The sequence below is a fragment of the Copadichromis virginalis genome, linkage group LG14 (genome assembly GCF_057382275.1).
Source record: "Copadichromis virginalis isolate Kocher_CV1m ecotype Utaka linkage group LG14, C_Virginalis_male_GT1.1, whole genome shotgun sequence".
Lineage (NCBI taxonomy): Eukaryota > Metazoa > Chordata > Actinopteri > Cichliformes > Cichlidae > Copadichromis > Copadichromis virginalis.
The window spans coordinates 30,564,728-30,577,430 of record NC_140631.1 but is presented as its reverse complement, the minus strand read 5'-3'; the positions used below and the strand labels follow the sequence as shown (position 1 = coordinate 30,577,430).

Below are 12,703 nucleotides of genomic sequence, written 5' to 3'. Positions count from 1 at the left end.
TTTTGAATACATGTACAATGTTCCTGTACAAAAAACCCCCAAACTTGTCATTAGAAATTTTCAACTTGATATTTATTACTAAACTTTTTAAGGTATGTTTTTAAAAAAGAACAAAGAAAAACAATTAATGTATACAATGTATACAGCATTTAGTAAATACTGCTCAGAGAGTGATCTGCCTTAGCGGAGGTCCAAGCTCTCTGAGTGGTTCCTGTATTCGCTATACATTTAAATTGTTATTTCTGAGCACAGGCTAAAATTTTATCTGTATTTCATGTAGTTCCCTGTTAGGATCTCTGTTTGTTTTACCACAATCCTGCCATTTAGACATGTAGTAGCTTAGATTTGTGGCCAAGGCAATGAATGTAAAGGCATTTTTTATGGATTTTAGACGATTTCTGGATTTTAGGCAATGGGAGTGGTCTAATTTTTCTTTTTCTTTTTTTTTAGAGTTATACACTTTTTTGTAAACTGCTTATTCAATTACATAACATTCTCTCTTTTTATTGTGTTTGTTTTGGTGTCCAGCAGCCTTATTTTCCTTTACCAATTCAAAGTATAGCCTCTTCAATTTCTTTTTCTTAGTAACACAGCTAGCTAATTCCCTGTGAAAGGTTGTATTGCATCATGGCTGGACATAGCAAATCTAAACTCCGGTTCACCTTGTGCTCTCTGCTGCTGTCTGCATATCGATTTGGTGACCGGCACTTTTATTAAGCAATAAACCAAAGATAGAAATGCGAAGCAGAGCTGCCCTTTTCTTTCAATTTACGTTGCCATTCATACATCTGTTCACGTCCCGTCCAACCTTCTTAGCGGCAACCATTAAGATCGAAGCCTCGCTTATCGGGCAGCTTAACATCATCTTAATGCAATTCAAAGACCTACATTCTACACCAGAGTTGCCGTGGCAACAAAGTTTTCCCCCTCCCTGAGATGCTGAAAGATCAATAGAGTATCCTCGACGGTGTGGCAGGAAGTGCTCAGACACAGATGGTCCTCTGAGAAACTGTGAGCTTTGTGGCCTAGTTAGCATCTGAATACTAACACAATCAAGCAAGGTCACCACTATATTGAAATTTAACAAACGAGTGTGACAAGCTCCCACATAAGAATTTACACGGCCCTGTTGTAACCTACTGCATAGTTTCAGCTTTCCCCACTGTGCTTAAAAAGAGAAAATTTGGAGAATTAATTTAGACGAGGGAGTCGCACAAAAGAACATTACTATATAAATTCTCTCTTGAAGACTTGTCCACACAGAGTATGTGTTTTTTCTCCAGGAATGCGGTCTAACCTCAGTATAAATGTGACAGATAGCAGAAAATAACTGTGTGTGTGCTGCAATTTAGCGACTCTGTTTTAGAATTAGAGGTAACAGCTACGCCTGCAGAGTCGAAGCAACGAGAAAAGGAGGTGTAAACACAAATGGACCAAAGGTCTTGGTTTAGTATCTCACTTAAATACAGTCTACTGGTCTACTGAAATGTAGTCTAAAGTAGCAGCACAGCTGTCACTGCTGGGTTAATTTGATCAGCAGTTTATCTTTGATAAACTATCCCACTGGTTTGAACTTGTGCTTCAAACTGTTCTACTTCCCTCAGATAATGACATCACACAAATCCAGATTTTATGAGTGCTCTGATTGTGCAGCGCTTTCTCATAGTTAACGAGGTGTCGTGTTCGCTGTCAGACGGTTGCCAGCCACCCGGCCAGCAGTGCGCGTCTGTGCACGTGTGTCTGTGTGCGTGTGTCTGTGCACGTGTGTCTGTGTGCGTGTGCAACAGACCGAATAGGAAAAGCAACTGAGAATGTCCGCTGGTGTCTGGCCAGTGTGCCACAGGTTGATGTAAAAAGACATTGCACGCACAATTTCTTACTCCTATGAGTATTTACATAGAACTATCAGAACATAACGCTCATCAGATCAGGTTTGATCGCTTTTAAGCAAAAGGGAGTGTTTGTGTAAAGCGTAAGGGAAAGCTTGAAAGGTAGAGAAAGAACACTCTGCTTTATTTTTTTTAATGAAATTTGACATGTGGCATTACAATATTCTGTGAATTTCACCGCAGGCATTTTGAATCAAATTTAATTTAGGGTTGTTTGTTCTGTTAGCACTAGATGCTTTTGCTTTGGGCACAATAGGGGAACAAAAATCTGTGGTGTTAAGGCCGTCAGCACCACCTCAACATAGTGGAATGTAGAAAAAGGGACTCTAAAATTAGATGTGACAAATTGGATAAAGCATCACAAATTGTAAAAAAAGAGACATCATTTGTGTTTAAAATCCACAGCCAGCTTTTTCAGGATGAATTAAGATAATTATGCTGGACCCAATAAAAAGAAACATTGCTGTTGATTGACACACTGGATCTGGCTGGGAAGAAGCGTTTCCCTGTGGGTTTGGAGAGTGCTGGGTTGCAGTAACCCATGTGCCAATCTCTAAACCTTGCTGGGAAAAGTGAGTTGCCATCCCTCTACTTTAGCAGCATTAAAAGGCTCTCATCAACAGTGAAACACAAGGTATTAGTAGTCAAGATGAATGCCAAAAAGGGTAAAACCACTGGCAATATAACATCAGCACGTAGCTAGTGTGCTCCAGTGGGCTTTTTATGGTTATTACTGCCAAGGACTTCTTTTTACTCCTGTCACCACAGGCGTGTTCTCTCAAAGACTGAAATCAATATTTCTAAATGGGAATCAGAGAATCTGAACATCCTCAAAACCTGGGAATCACTCAATAATGTTTCCATCGGATGAACAATGAAAACAGGCCGCATTTCTACTTTTTCCAGTTTTATTTTTCCTTGCCAAAATTTACATGACAGGTTTCTGTCTAATTTTGTTGTACATCTCAGAGGCATAGCGAGGGCAGAGAGTATGAAAAGGTTACAGAAATCACTGAGTACTCTTGACAAGCGCCCTTTCTACCTTTAATTCTCCTCCCTGATGTGGAATTCAGAGCAAGAAAAACACACAAGCCTTGTTCCATGATGGACATGTACATGGCATGGTTACCTAATACAGGAAAACTGCCCTGTGATCATTCAGGAAATTATATGGCCCAGTGGTGATGCAGCCTGGTGGCACAAAAAAACCCATTCTGTTATTTCCATTAAAAAGCTCCAGAGACATGGGCTTCTGACAGGGTTGGCGCAGCCTTTCATCATCCCAGGTGCCATTATTTCAGAAAAGCTCCATTTCATTTTGTGATTGATACCTTGCTGGCAGTCTCAGCAACCTTGGTCAGACTGTGGGTTTTTTGCAGCAGGCTCTCAAAAAGCCTGGTACTATTTATTCATTCAAAGATTTCTGGTTTTTTGACTCTGTTTCCCCTGTTTCCCTTTGTCTATCTCACACACAGGATCTGGAAACCGATCAACAATGGAGCGGCTGGTTCTTTGCATGTTGCTGTCTGCAGCCCTGGTGAAGGGATACAGCTGCCCCGGCCGCTGCATCTGCCAGCACCTCTCCCCTACTCTGACTCTGCTCTGTGCTAAAACCGGTCTGTTGTTCGTGCCCCCCACCATCGACCGCAAGACTGTCGAGCTGCGACTCACTGACAACTTTATCACCATCATCCGCAGGAAAGACTTTTACAACATGACTAGTTTAGTCCACCTCACTTTGTCCCGCAACACCATCAGTCAGATCACACCCCATGCCTTTCTCGGCCTGCGAGCCTTGCGGGCGCTCCACATGGATGGAAACCGTCTCAGTGCTATAAAAAGCGAACACTTTAAAGGCCTCGTCAACCTGCGGCACCTCATCCTCGGAAACAACCAGATCCACCAGGTGGCCCCCACCTCGTTCGATGAGTTTGTTTCCACAATAGAGGACTTGGATCTTTCCAATAACAACCTGCGCACCCTTCCCTGGGAAGCTATAGCCAAAATGACCAACATTAACACCCTCACACTGGACCACAACCTAATTGACCACATTGGAGCAGGAACCTTTACACTGCTCACTAAGCTAGTCCGCCTGGACATGACCTCTAACAGGCTGCAGAAGTTGCCGCCAGACAGCCTGTTCCAGCACGCCCAGGTCCTGTCTGATGCCAAGGATTCCAGCTCGTCTACTCTGACCGTGAGTTTTGGGGGAAACCCCCTACACTGTAACTGTGAGCTGCTGTGGCTGCGCAGGCTAACAAGAGAGGATGACTTGGAGACCTGTGCCTCCCCAGAGCACCTCATGGACAAATACTTCTGGTCTATTCAAGAGGAAGAGTTTATCTGTGAGCCACCGCTAATCACCAAACATCTTACCAGTAAGCCTTTTGTGATGGAAGGGCAAGGAGTGACTCTTAAATGCAAAGCTGTGGGTGATCCGGAACCAGATATTCACTGGCGGTCACCAGACGGCAAGCTGGTGCATAACAATTCCCGCACCGTCTTGTATGATAATGGCACCCTTGATATTCTCATCACCACTCTGAAGGACAGTGGGTCATTTAATTGTGTGGCATCCAATGCCGCAGGCATCGCTACAGCTGCTGTTGAGATCAACATGATCCCCTTACCCTTGTTTGTTAACAACACAGGCCACATGCGTGAGGACCCTGGACTCTCAGACATCACCACCTCCTCCAAATCTGGCAATGACACCAAGGGCTATGACAAGCAGGACAGAAGGGTGATGGTCACTGAACTGACCTCCTCCTCCGCTGTGATCCGCTGGCCATCTGAGCGCCATATCCCTGGCATCAGAATGTACCAGATTCAGTACAACAGCACGGCAGATGATACTTTGGTGTACAGGTAAGCTATGAAGCCAGGATGGATGAACGAGGGTAGATAGGGATATGAGGAAAGGTGAGACATCTGGATTGACCATCTGCTGAATGACACAGCTGTCCGTTATGGGAGATTGACATATCCCAAGGAAGCAAAATGATTAAGTGCGTCCAAAAACAAGCAACTCCTCTAGTGCAGTCAGGAGAGAGAGTTATACATAAATGAAAATTTTACTGTGCCAAAATTGTACAGTACGCTTAAGATATTTATATTTTCTGTAATTGCTTGTTACATTATGACAGAGCACTCAAGCAGCTGAACTGCTTATGAGTCCAGCACCCTAAAGGACTAAATAGTCTTTTCAGCATCATTAAAACATAATATGACAACAACAATAACACTGAGGCTAACTATTTCACTGCATGTAACTGTTTGTTTCATTAGCAAGTGTCTGCATTAATTGGTTGCAACACAGAGTGTGATTACATGTGGTTGTCTAATGATAGGCTTGGTTATAGCAGTGGAAGAAGGAGTCAGATCATTTACTTACTGTAAGTTAAAAGTAACAGTACAAGCACTACAAAAATATTTGTTTACAGATGAAAGTCCTCAGGGCTGCATAACAGCATACATCTGAGGTGTCATGAGAGGATTAACATGCTTTTGCTCAAAACATTGTAAGCAGTTTGGGATTTTATGCTGTTTTTATGAGCCAAAAATGAGAGAAGTCAGCGGTTTATATATTATTCATATCATTATTGACCTCATAGCTGATGTGATAACATGGAATGGCATATTTAGATGTTATAGAAAGTTGAAATAGAGCTAGTCATACCCCCCTGCCTAAACTTTTAGATCCATAAGTCTGTAACAGTGTATCATATTTTAGATACTCATATTGTTTTGTATCTAAAGTGAAAAATAATTAGCTGGTAACTGTAAACAGAATGAAGTGGATTGTATGAAATATGAAAGTGATTTCAAACTTTATTGCATTTGCTTTTGTTGTGTCTTGGTTACACAAAGAACATTGTCAGCGCAGGCAAATTGTTAACAGTGAGTTACATTATAAAGTATAAGATAAATTGCAGCTGCTGCTACAATTTTGTCAGTGCCACAGCGCCTGCAACCCATCCATCACCCCAGAATCTACCTGTGGGTTTCAGGGGGATACTTATTTAACACTTCTCAGTTGTATATGTAAAAATTTTGTAGAGTTTGGAGTATTTCATTTCATTCATTTATTTGTTCATTTCCAGGCACAACAAATACCTATATTGAACATAAAATGCACAAAACAAAAAACAAAAATTGCCTGAAAAAGGAGTGGGACGAAGAAAACTTATTAAATCCCACCCCTATACTCACTCATCAACAAAAAAACAAAAAAACAAAACAAAACAATATACTTCCCGCAGCTACGCCCATTATTGCATACAGTCCCATCAACAGCCCCGGGCGCATACAAGCATCTAAACTGCAGCTCGCAAGCAACAATTAGAGCCTTCATAACTGAATACAGAATATATAAATTATAAATTACATTACCACAGGTAACAGGCAGTAATAACTACAAGTAACAAACACACACATACACACATACATATACATACATATATATCTACACACACATGTACATATATGTACATACATACGCACAGTCTTTTTTTTTTCTTTTTTTTTTTGAATCCATACCAGCAATGGTAAGAGAACAGACATTACAGAGCACACTAAAAAACCATCATTGAGTATACTGTGACCAGACCAACTGTTTGTAGAGAAATTTAAATCTATGAATATTTTTGCATTGTTTCAGTTGTAAACTCAGACTGTTCCAGATTTTCACACCACATACAGACACACAAAAACCTTTACGGGTTGTTCGAGTTCTGGGTAATTTGAATTCTCCAAATCCTCTAACATTATAAACCTTTTCTCGAATTTCAAATCTAGTTTGTAAATTTGCCGGTAAAAGTTTAGTAAAAGCTTTATACAAAATTATGGATGTATTGTAATTAACCAGATCCTGGAATTTAAGTAACTTTGCCTGAAGAAAGAATTTGTGAGTATGATCTAGATAACCAGCCTTGTGAATTATACGCAGTGCTCGTTTCTGTACTGTGACTAATGGATTAGTTGTATTTTTATATGTGTTTCCCCACACTTCCACACAATATGTAAGATATGGAAGAACCAGGGTACAGTACAGAGTACGAAGTGCATCTTTATCAAGGAATTGTTTCACTTTGTTCAAAACTGCGAGGCTTCTGGAAATTTTGGTTTTTATGTGTCTGACGTGGGGTTTCCATGAAATTTTGTTATCAATTACGACTCCCAAAAATTTGTTTTCACTCACATTATCAATTGGTACACCTTCAATTATAATTGGTAATTCTATATTATATTTAAAATTACCAAAAAACATTGCTTTAGTTTTATTTATATTTAATGATAATTTATTTATGTCCATCCATTTTTTTATTAATTGTAGCTCCCTGTTTACAGTCATTACAAGATCAGTATAATCATCGCTACTGAAAAATATGTTGGTGTCATCTGCGAACAGTATGAGTTTAAGTACTTGAGAAACATCAAAAATATCATTTATGTATACATTGAAAAGTTTTGGTCCCAACACTGACCCTTGGGGAACACCACATGTAATACCAAGTTTCTCTGAATGGTAATGCCCTATGCTAACATATTGTTCCCGACCCGTTAGATAACTTTTTAACCAGTTACCAGCTTTCCCTCGAATACCATATCTTTCCAATTTATCCAATAAAATTGAGTGATTAATTGTGTCGAAGGCCTTTTTGAGATCAACAAAAATACCAACTGCATATTTATTTTTATCCAGTGTATCAGTAATTTCTTCTACTGCCTCAATTATCGCCATTGAAGTGGTTCTTTGTGTTCTGAAACCATACTGACCAACATTTATTATTTGATGTTTTTCAAGGAATTTTTGTAATCTTGAATTAAAAAGTTTTTCTAGAATTTTTGAGAATTGAGGCAGTAGAGAAATAGGCCTATAATTGGTAAAACTGTGTTTGTCATTACTTTTATATAGTGGTATTACTTTCGCAATTTTCATTTTTTTTGGAAAACAACCGGACTGAAATGATAAATTACAGATATATGTTAAGGGACTAGCAATATTCAGAATAACCTGTTTAACTACAGACATATTTATGTCATGATAATCCATTGAAGACTTACTTTTACATTCTAATGTGATATTTATTACTTCTTGCTCATTTGTAGCTGAGAGGAACAGTGAAAAGGGATTTGATTTTATATTGCTGATATTTTCATTTTTATGACACGGGATGTCCGCTGCTAGTTCAGGGCCAACATTTATGAAGAATTTATTGAACCTATCGACAATATTACTCATGTTGTGATTTTCACCATTTGCATCAGTAAAATATTCAGGATATGATGTTCCAGAAGATCCTTGTTTAATTAAGTTGTTTAACACATCCCAAGTTCCTTTTATATTGTTTTTATTTTCATATAATCTTCTTCTATAATAAAGTTGTTTGCTCGTTCTTATAATATCAGTCAATTTATTTCTATATGCTTTATATCTTTGTTCCGCTTCTTTTGTTTTTACTTTGATAAACTGTTTATACAGATTGTTTTTCTTTTTGCAAGCATTAATAATTCCTTTTGTGAGCCAAGGACTTTTTATCTTTTTTTTCTTTGTCATGTGTTCGTTTACAGGACAATGTTTATTCTACCACATAGTAAAAATATCTAGGAAATTGTCACAAGCCTTGTCCACATCTGACTCTTCATACACCGAACTCCAATCTTGTTGTGCTAAATCGAAATTGAAGGCATGAATTGCTTCTTCATTTATTGTTCGATGACAAGTGTTAGATATATGATACTGAAATGAAATGTAACTGCTAAAATCTTTTGCAGCTTGTTTGTAGCTGCTGGAACTAGAAGCTTAAGACTTACCTAGCTGAGCAACTTGGAATCGAAATCTTGTGTGTACATGTAGGTTATGCAGGATTACCCTTTGTAACTAACCATGTGGTGATGCCGTCAAAGCAGTTTTTTTTTTGAAAATGTGAAAAATTCAGCTTTCTGCCAAGTTTCTATTTTGTAGCACAGCCAGTTTGTGAGATATTGTGGCCAATTATCATAAATAATGTCAGCAAGATGGCTTTGTGTACAGGGGAGTGATTGCAATGAATGAGTTTGTTTTGGTCTACTAGTTTGAGGTAATTTGAACCCATCCACAAAAAGAAAAATTATGCATAAACTCACAAATCCTCTCTGCCCCCTGTTTTATGAAGAGCTCATGTGAAAGACCAGGAAGAGTATGGAAAGTATGTCTAGCAACAATAGGCGTTTGCAAACAAGATTTTACTAATTACAGAAAAAGCATTCATGATATCTGAAATTGAACATATGGATAATGTTCATGGTCAACAGTTTGGAGTTGTCTGTGAAGGTTCTCAGTCGTCCAGGTCATTGTAGTCTAAGGAGCTCGGAAAGATCCCTTCCCAGACGCCTTATCGCCCACTCACACCCTGGGCCACATAACCTCAGTAGATCAAACCTTGGCTGATTGTGACCCACACCCATTTTCACACCTTGGCTTGTGTGATTAGGTAGAGGATCATAGATGTAGAGGATAGAGGGTCCATGACCCTCTTGGAGACACTCCCGTAGGGCTTAAAACCTGGGAACCTCCACCAATTGCTCTTTCAACTGAAGAAGCTTCTCGGATGAGAGGTGAAACATCTTCAAGTAACCCTAGAGAAGTCCAGACACTTTTCTTTCCAAGCTCCTTACACTCAGTTTGGAGTTCTACCTATCTTTTTTGTAAGGAATCCCAGGACAGAACAGCACTTGAAGAAATCTACCTTATTATCTTCCAACAAAGTGTTTGAAATTTGAAGTAAACTATAAAAATAGTTGTTTGAGAATCACTGTTGCTTACAGATGGTCTTGATTGTATTTCAAGCATAAAGCACCAGTACATGGAGAAGTTTTCCACATTTCAGCATTGTAGCGTTAAGATTTCTTGGGCGATTCATCATTTTTTTAGAATTCTGATAAAATTCCCAAATACCACTAGTTTAAAAAATTAATATAAAAAAGTTACAGCAATTAAAACGTTTTGCATGGTTACACTGGATGAGCTTACTCTTTAGAATAATGGATAAAAATTACCATTTGCAAACACTGTTAAAGTGTGAGAATCTGAAGTTTCACGTGTTTATTATGCAAAACGTGACACAAATTAACTGAATATATTTTACTGAAAAGCATCCCAGGATTTATGTATTCACAGAGTAAGTTAATAATAGTGGTTGACTTTCTTTCTTTCTTTCTTTCTTTCTAGGTTTTATCAGATATAATGAGTTGCTCTCCTGTATAATTTTCTCATCCCGTTTTAGCATGGAGCTGAGTGTTGTTTTGTCTTTAGGTGGTACATTATTACCTACAAATGATAACCATCAAAGTCTTCCCTTAGGGAAAAGGAACAAGCTTCTAATTATATTAACGCCAATGTTGACCTGAAGACAATGCCTTTCTCCTTCGTACTTAGAGTCGTGTAATCTTACAGTTGCCAACAAACTGTGACCTTAGGTATTCACACATCCAAACTGTCTTCACTTCATGCGTCACTTGTCCTCCAGCCTGCAGCTGTTGTGGCATATACTCGAGACAGTGAGCCTCTCCTGCCTTTTTTATCACCTTCGCTGTCACTTTGTTAGACACAAACCAAATCGAGCAACTTCTCACAGCCTTTTTACAATATAATACAACATATGCACTTAGAAGTCACCTGTATTGAAGTGTGATGTTTTTTATGTCTGTCTACCAGAGTGATATTTAAAGTTTGTGGTAATGGCACTGTTACCTTATTCTGATGCAGAACTGACACCTCTGTGTGATTTAATACACCTTGTGCAAATCAGTGCATGTGGGTGTTGTAATTCTTAAGATTACTCCTCCACATCTTCATCACTGCGCTGTTTCTTTTCTCCGCAGAATGATCCCATCCACCAGCAAGAACTTCTTAATCAATGATCTGGCTGCAGGACGGGAATACGACCTTTGTGTGCTGGCGGTTTACGATGACGGCATCACTTCGTTAACAGCTACCCGTGTGGTCGGCTGCGTACAGTTCCACACAGCCAGTGAGGTCAGCCAGTGCCGTTTCATGCACAGCCAGTTCCTGGGAGGCACTATGATCATCATTATTGGTGGTATAATTGTTGCTTCGGTGTTAGTGTTCATCATCATCCTGATGATTCGTTACAAGGCCTACAGCAGCCCGGAGGACAGCAAGACCAAGGTCAGCTGTAGCATGCACTCCCAGACCAATGGAAGCCAGCACCGGCTCCAGCGTTCTGCCTCCAAGCAACCTTCTGATGAAGGCCAGCATGAAGCCCTAGCACCCAAAGAGTGCATGGCACTGGTGCTGAGGGTGGATGGTGAGAAAAAGGAGGATTCAGCAGCCACAACTGCCATACTGGAGGTGGAGCTGCCTCCCATGACTGTAGACAAGATGAAGAGAAGAACCAGCCTGGATGGAGAGCGCTCTGGTCCCCCATCTGACGACACGCAGATGGACAATAGCCTGACAGGCTCCACCATGTCCCTGTGTCTCATAGGCCCCAATGCTGGCACCAAGGAGGCTCCCAGGCTCAAGGACAAGAAGAGTACCCTGGCCAACATGGGGTTGCTCCCTAATGAGCTAGCACGAACTAGGCACAGATTCTCGTTTGACGGCGGGGATTACTCCATTTTTCAGAGTCATAGTTACCCACGCAGAGCGAGGACGAGGTGGCACAAATCCACCAACCAGCTCAACATGGAGTCCTCGCCGCTCGCCAACAGGAGAGTTACATTCAGCAGCACTGAGTGGATGCTAGAGAGCACAGTCTGAGTAAAGTAGTGTAGCCAAAAGAAATGGCTCAGCCACATACAAACACACACATGTAAAAACACGAATATGTCTACATGCCATATGACACACTTTCCCAGCACACAGCAAGAGATAAACACAAGCACACATACTGAGACGAGCTTTCTGCGAGTTGCTGGAGAAGAACACGGTCTCGTTCATCCTGCCTCCCCGTCATGCTCCCACAGAAGTCTGTTGGCCATGTCCTTTCTTTATGCAGCAGTGCCTTATTCTAAAAAAAAAATGTACGAATGGAGGATGCTGCTCACTGTAGTCATAAACCGTCCTCTCTACCACTGCTTTCCAATACTGAGAACGGGAAGCATTGTGTTGGATTTTTAATTTTCTCCTTTTTCTGTGATATGCCAAGGGGTGTGGCGTTAGGATGTAACTGTTTAATTGTAAAAAAAAAAAAAAAAAAAAAAAAAGAAGAAAGAAAAAAGAAAAAAGAAAAAAAACTTCATCATAACTGTAAAGTGAACAGCCAGGTATCCTGTTATGTCAATCATGTTTTGGGTTCATAAAGTTAAAAAAAACAACAACAACAAAAAAACTTTTGCACAGAAGACACGAGATACAAGGACAAGTATCACCACCAGTCTATACAATAATGATTATTAAAAGAGAGCGGAATTTTACAAAGGCTGATTTCTTATGTGTTTGCATAGAGAAGATGGACCTGGAAACCTGCCATGGATTCCTCTCTGACGGTCGGACTGTATGATATTAAAATCGGTATTGTTGCAGATGTGACTGTATATTAATGGGTACTGTATCTGGCTGGTCTGGATAAAAGACAAACAAAAAAGACATATATAAGTATATTAAAACATTGGTGTATGTGTACTAACTATGTAAGTAAGTAAGTCATATGTCACATGACTTTTTACAAAGCATTTGGGTGTTGGCTGCAAGTTTTTACATTAAAAACCTGTGTCATCACACCTCTCCCTATTTAGTATGTCAAGGTTTGGACCATCTACTCCCTCACGAAGGGTATTAAATTTTTTTGTGTGGGTTAACTGTA

At 39.8% G+C, this 12,703-nt stretch overlaps 1 protein-coding gene across 1 annotated transcript in view; it reads left to right on the top strand.

The window, feature by feature from the left end:
- lrfn1 (leucine rich repeat and fibronectin type III domain containing 1) overlaps positions 1-12,703 on the top strand; it is a 141,424-nt gene extending 128,721 nt beyond the window's left edge. The window contains exons 4-5 of the mRNA XM_085430402.1: positions 3,365-4,760; positions 10,758-12,703. Coding sequence (XP_085286528.1) covers positions 3,385-4,760; positions 10,758-11,658 — 2,277 coding nt within the window. The 5' untranslated portion in view covers positions 3,365-3,384 and the 3' untranslated portion in view covers positions 11,659-12,703. The remainder of the gene's footprint in view (positions 1-3,364; positions 4,761-10,757) is intronic.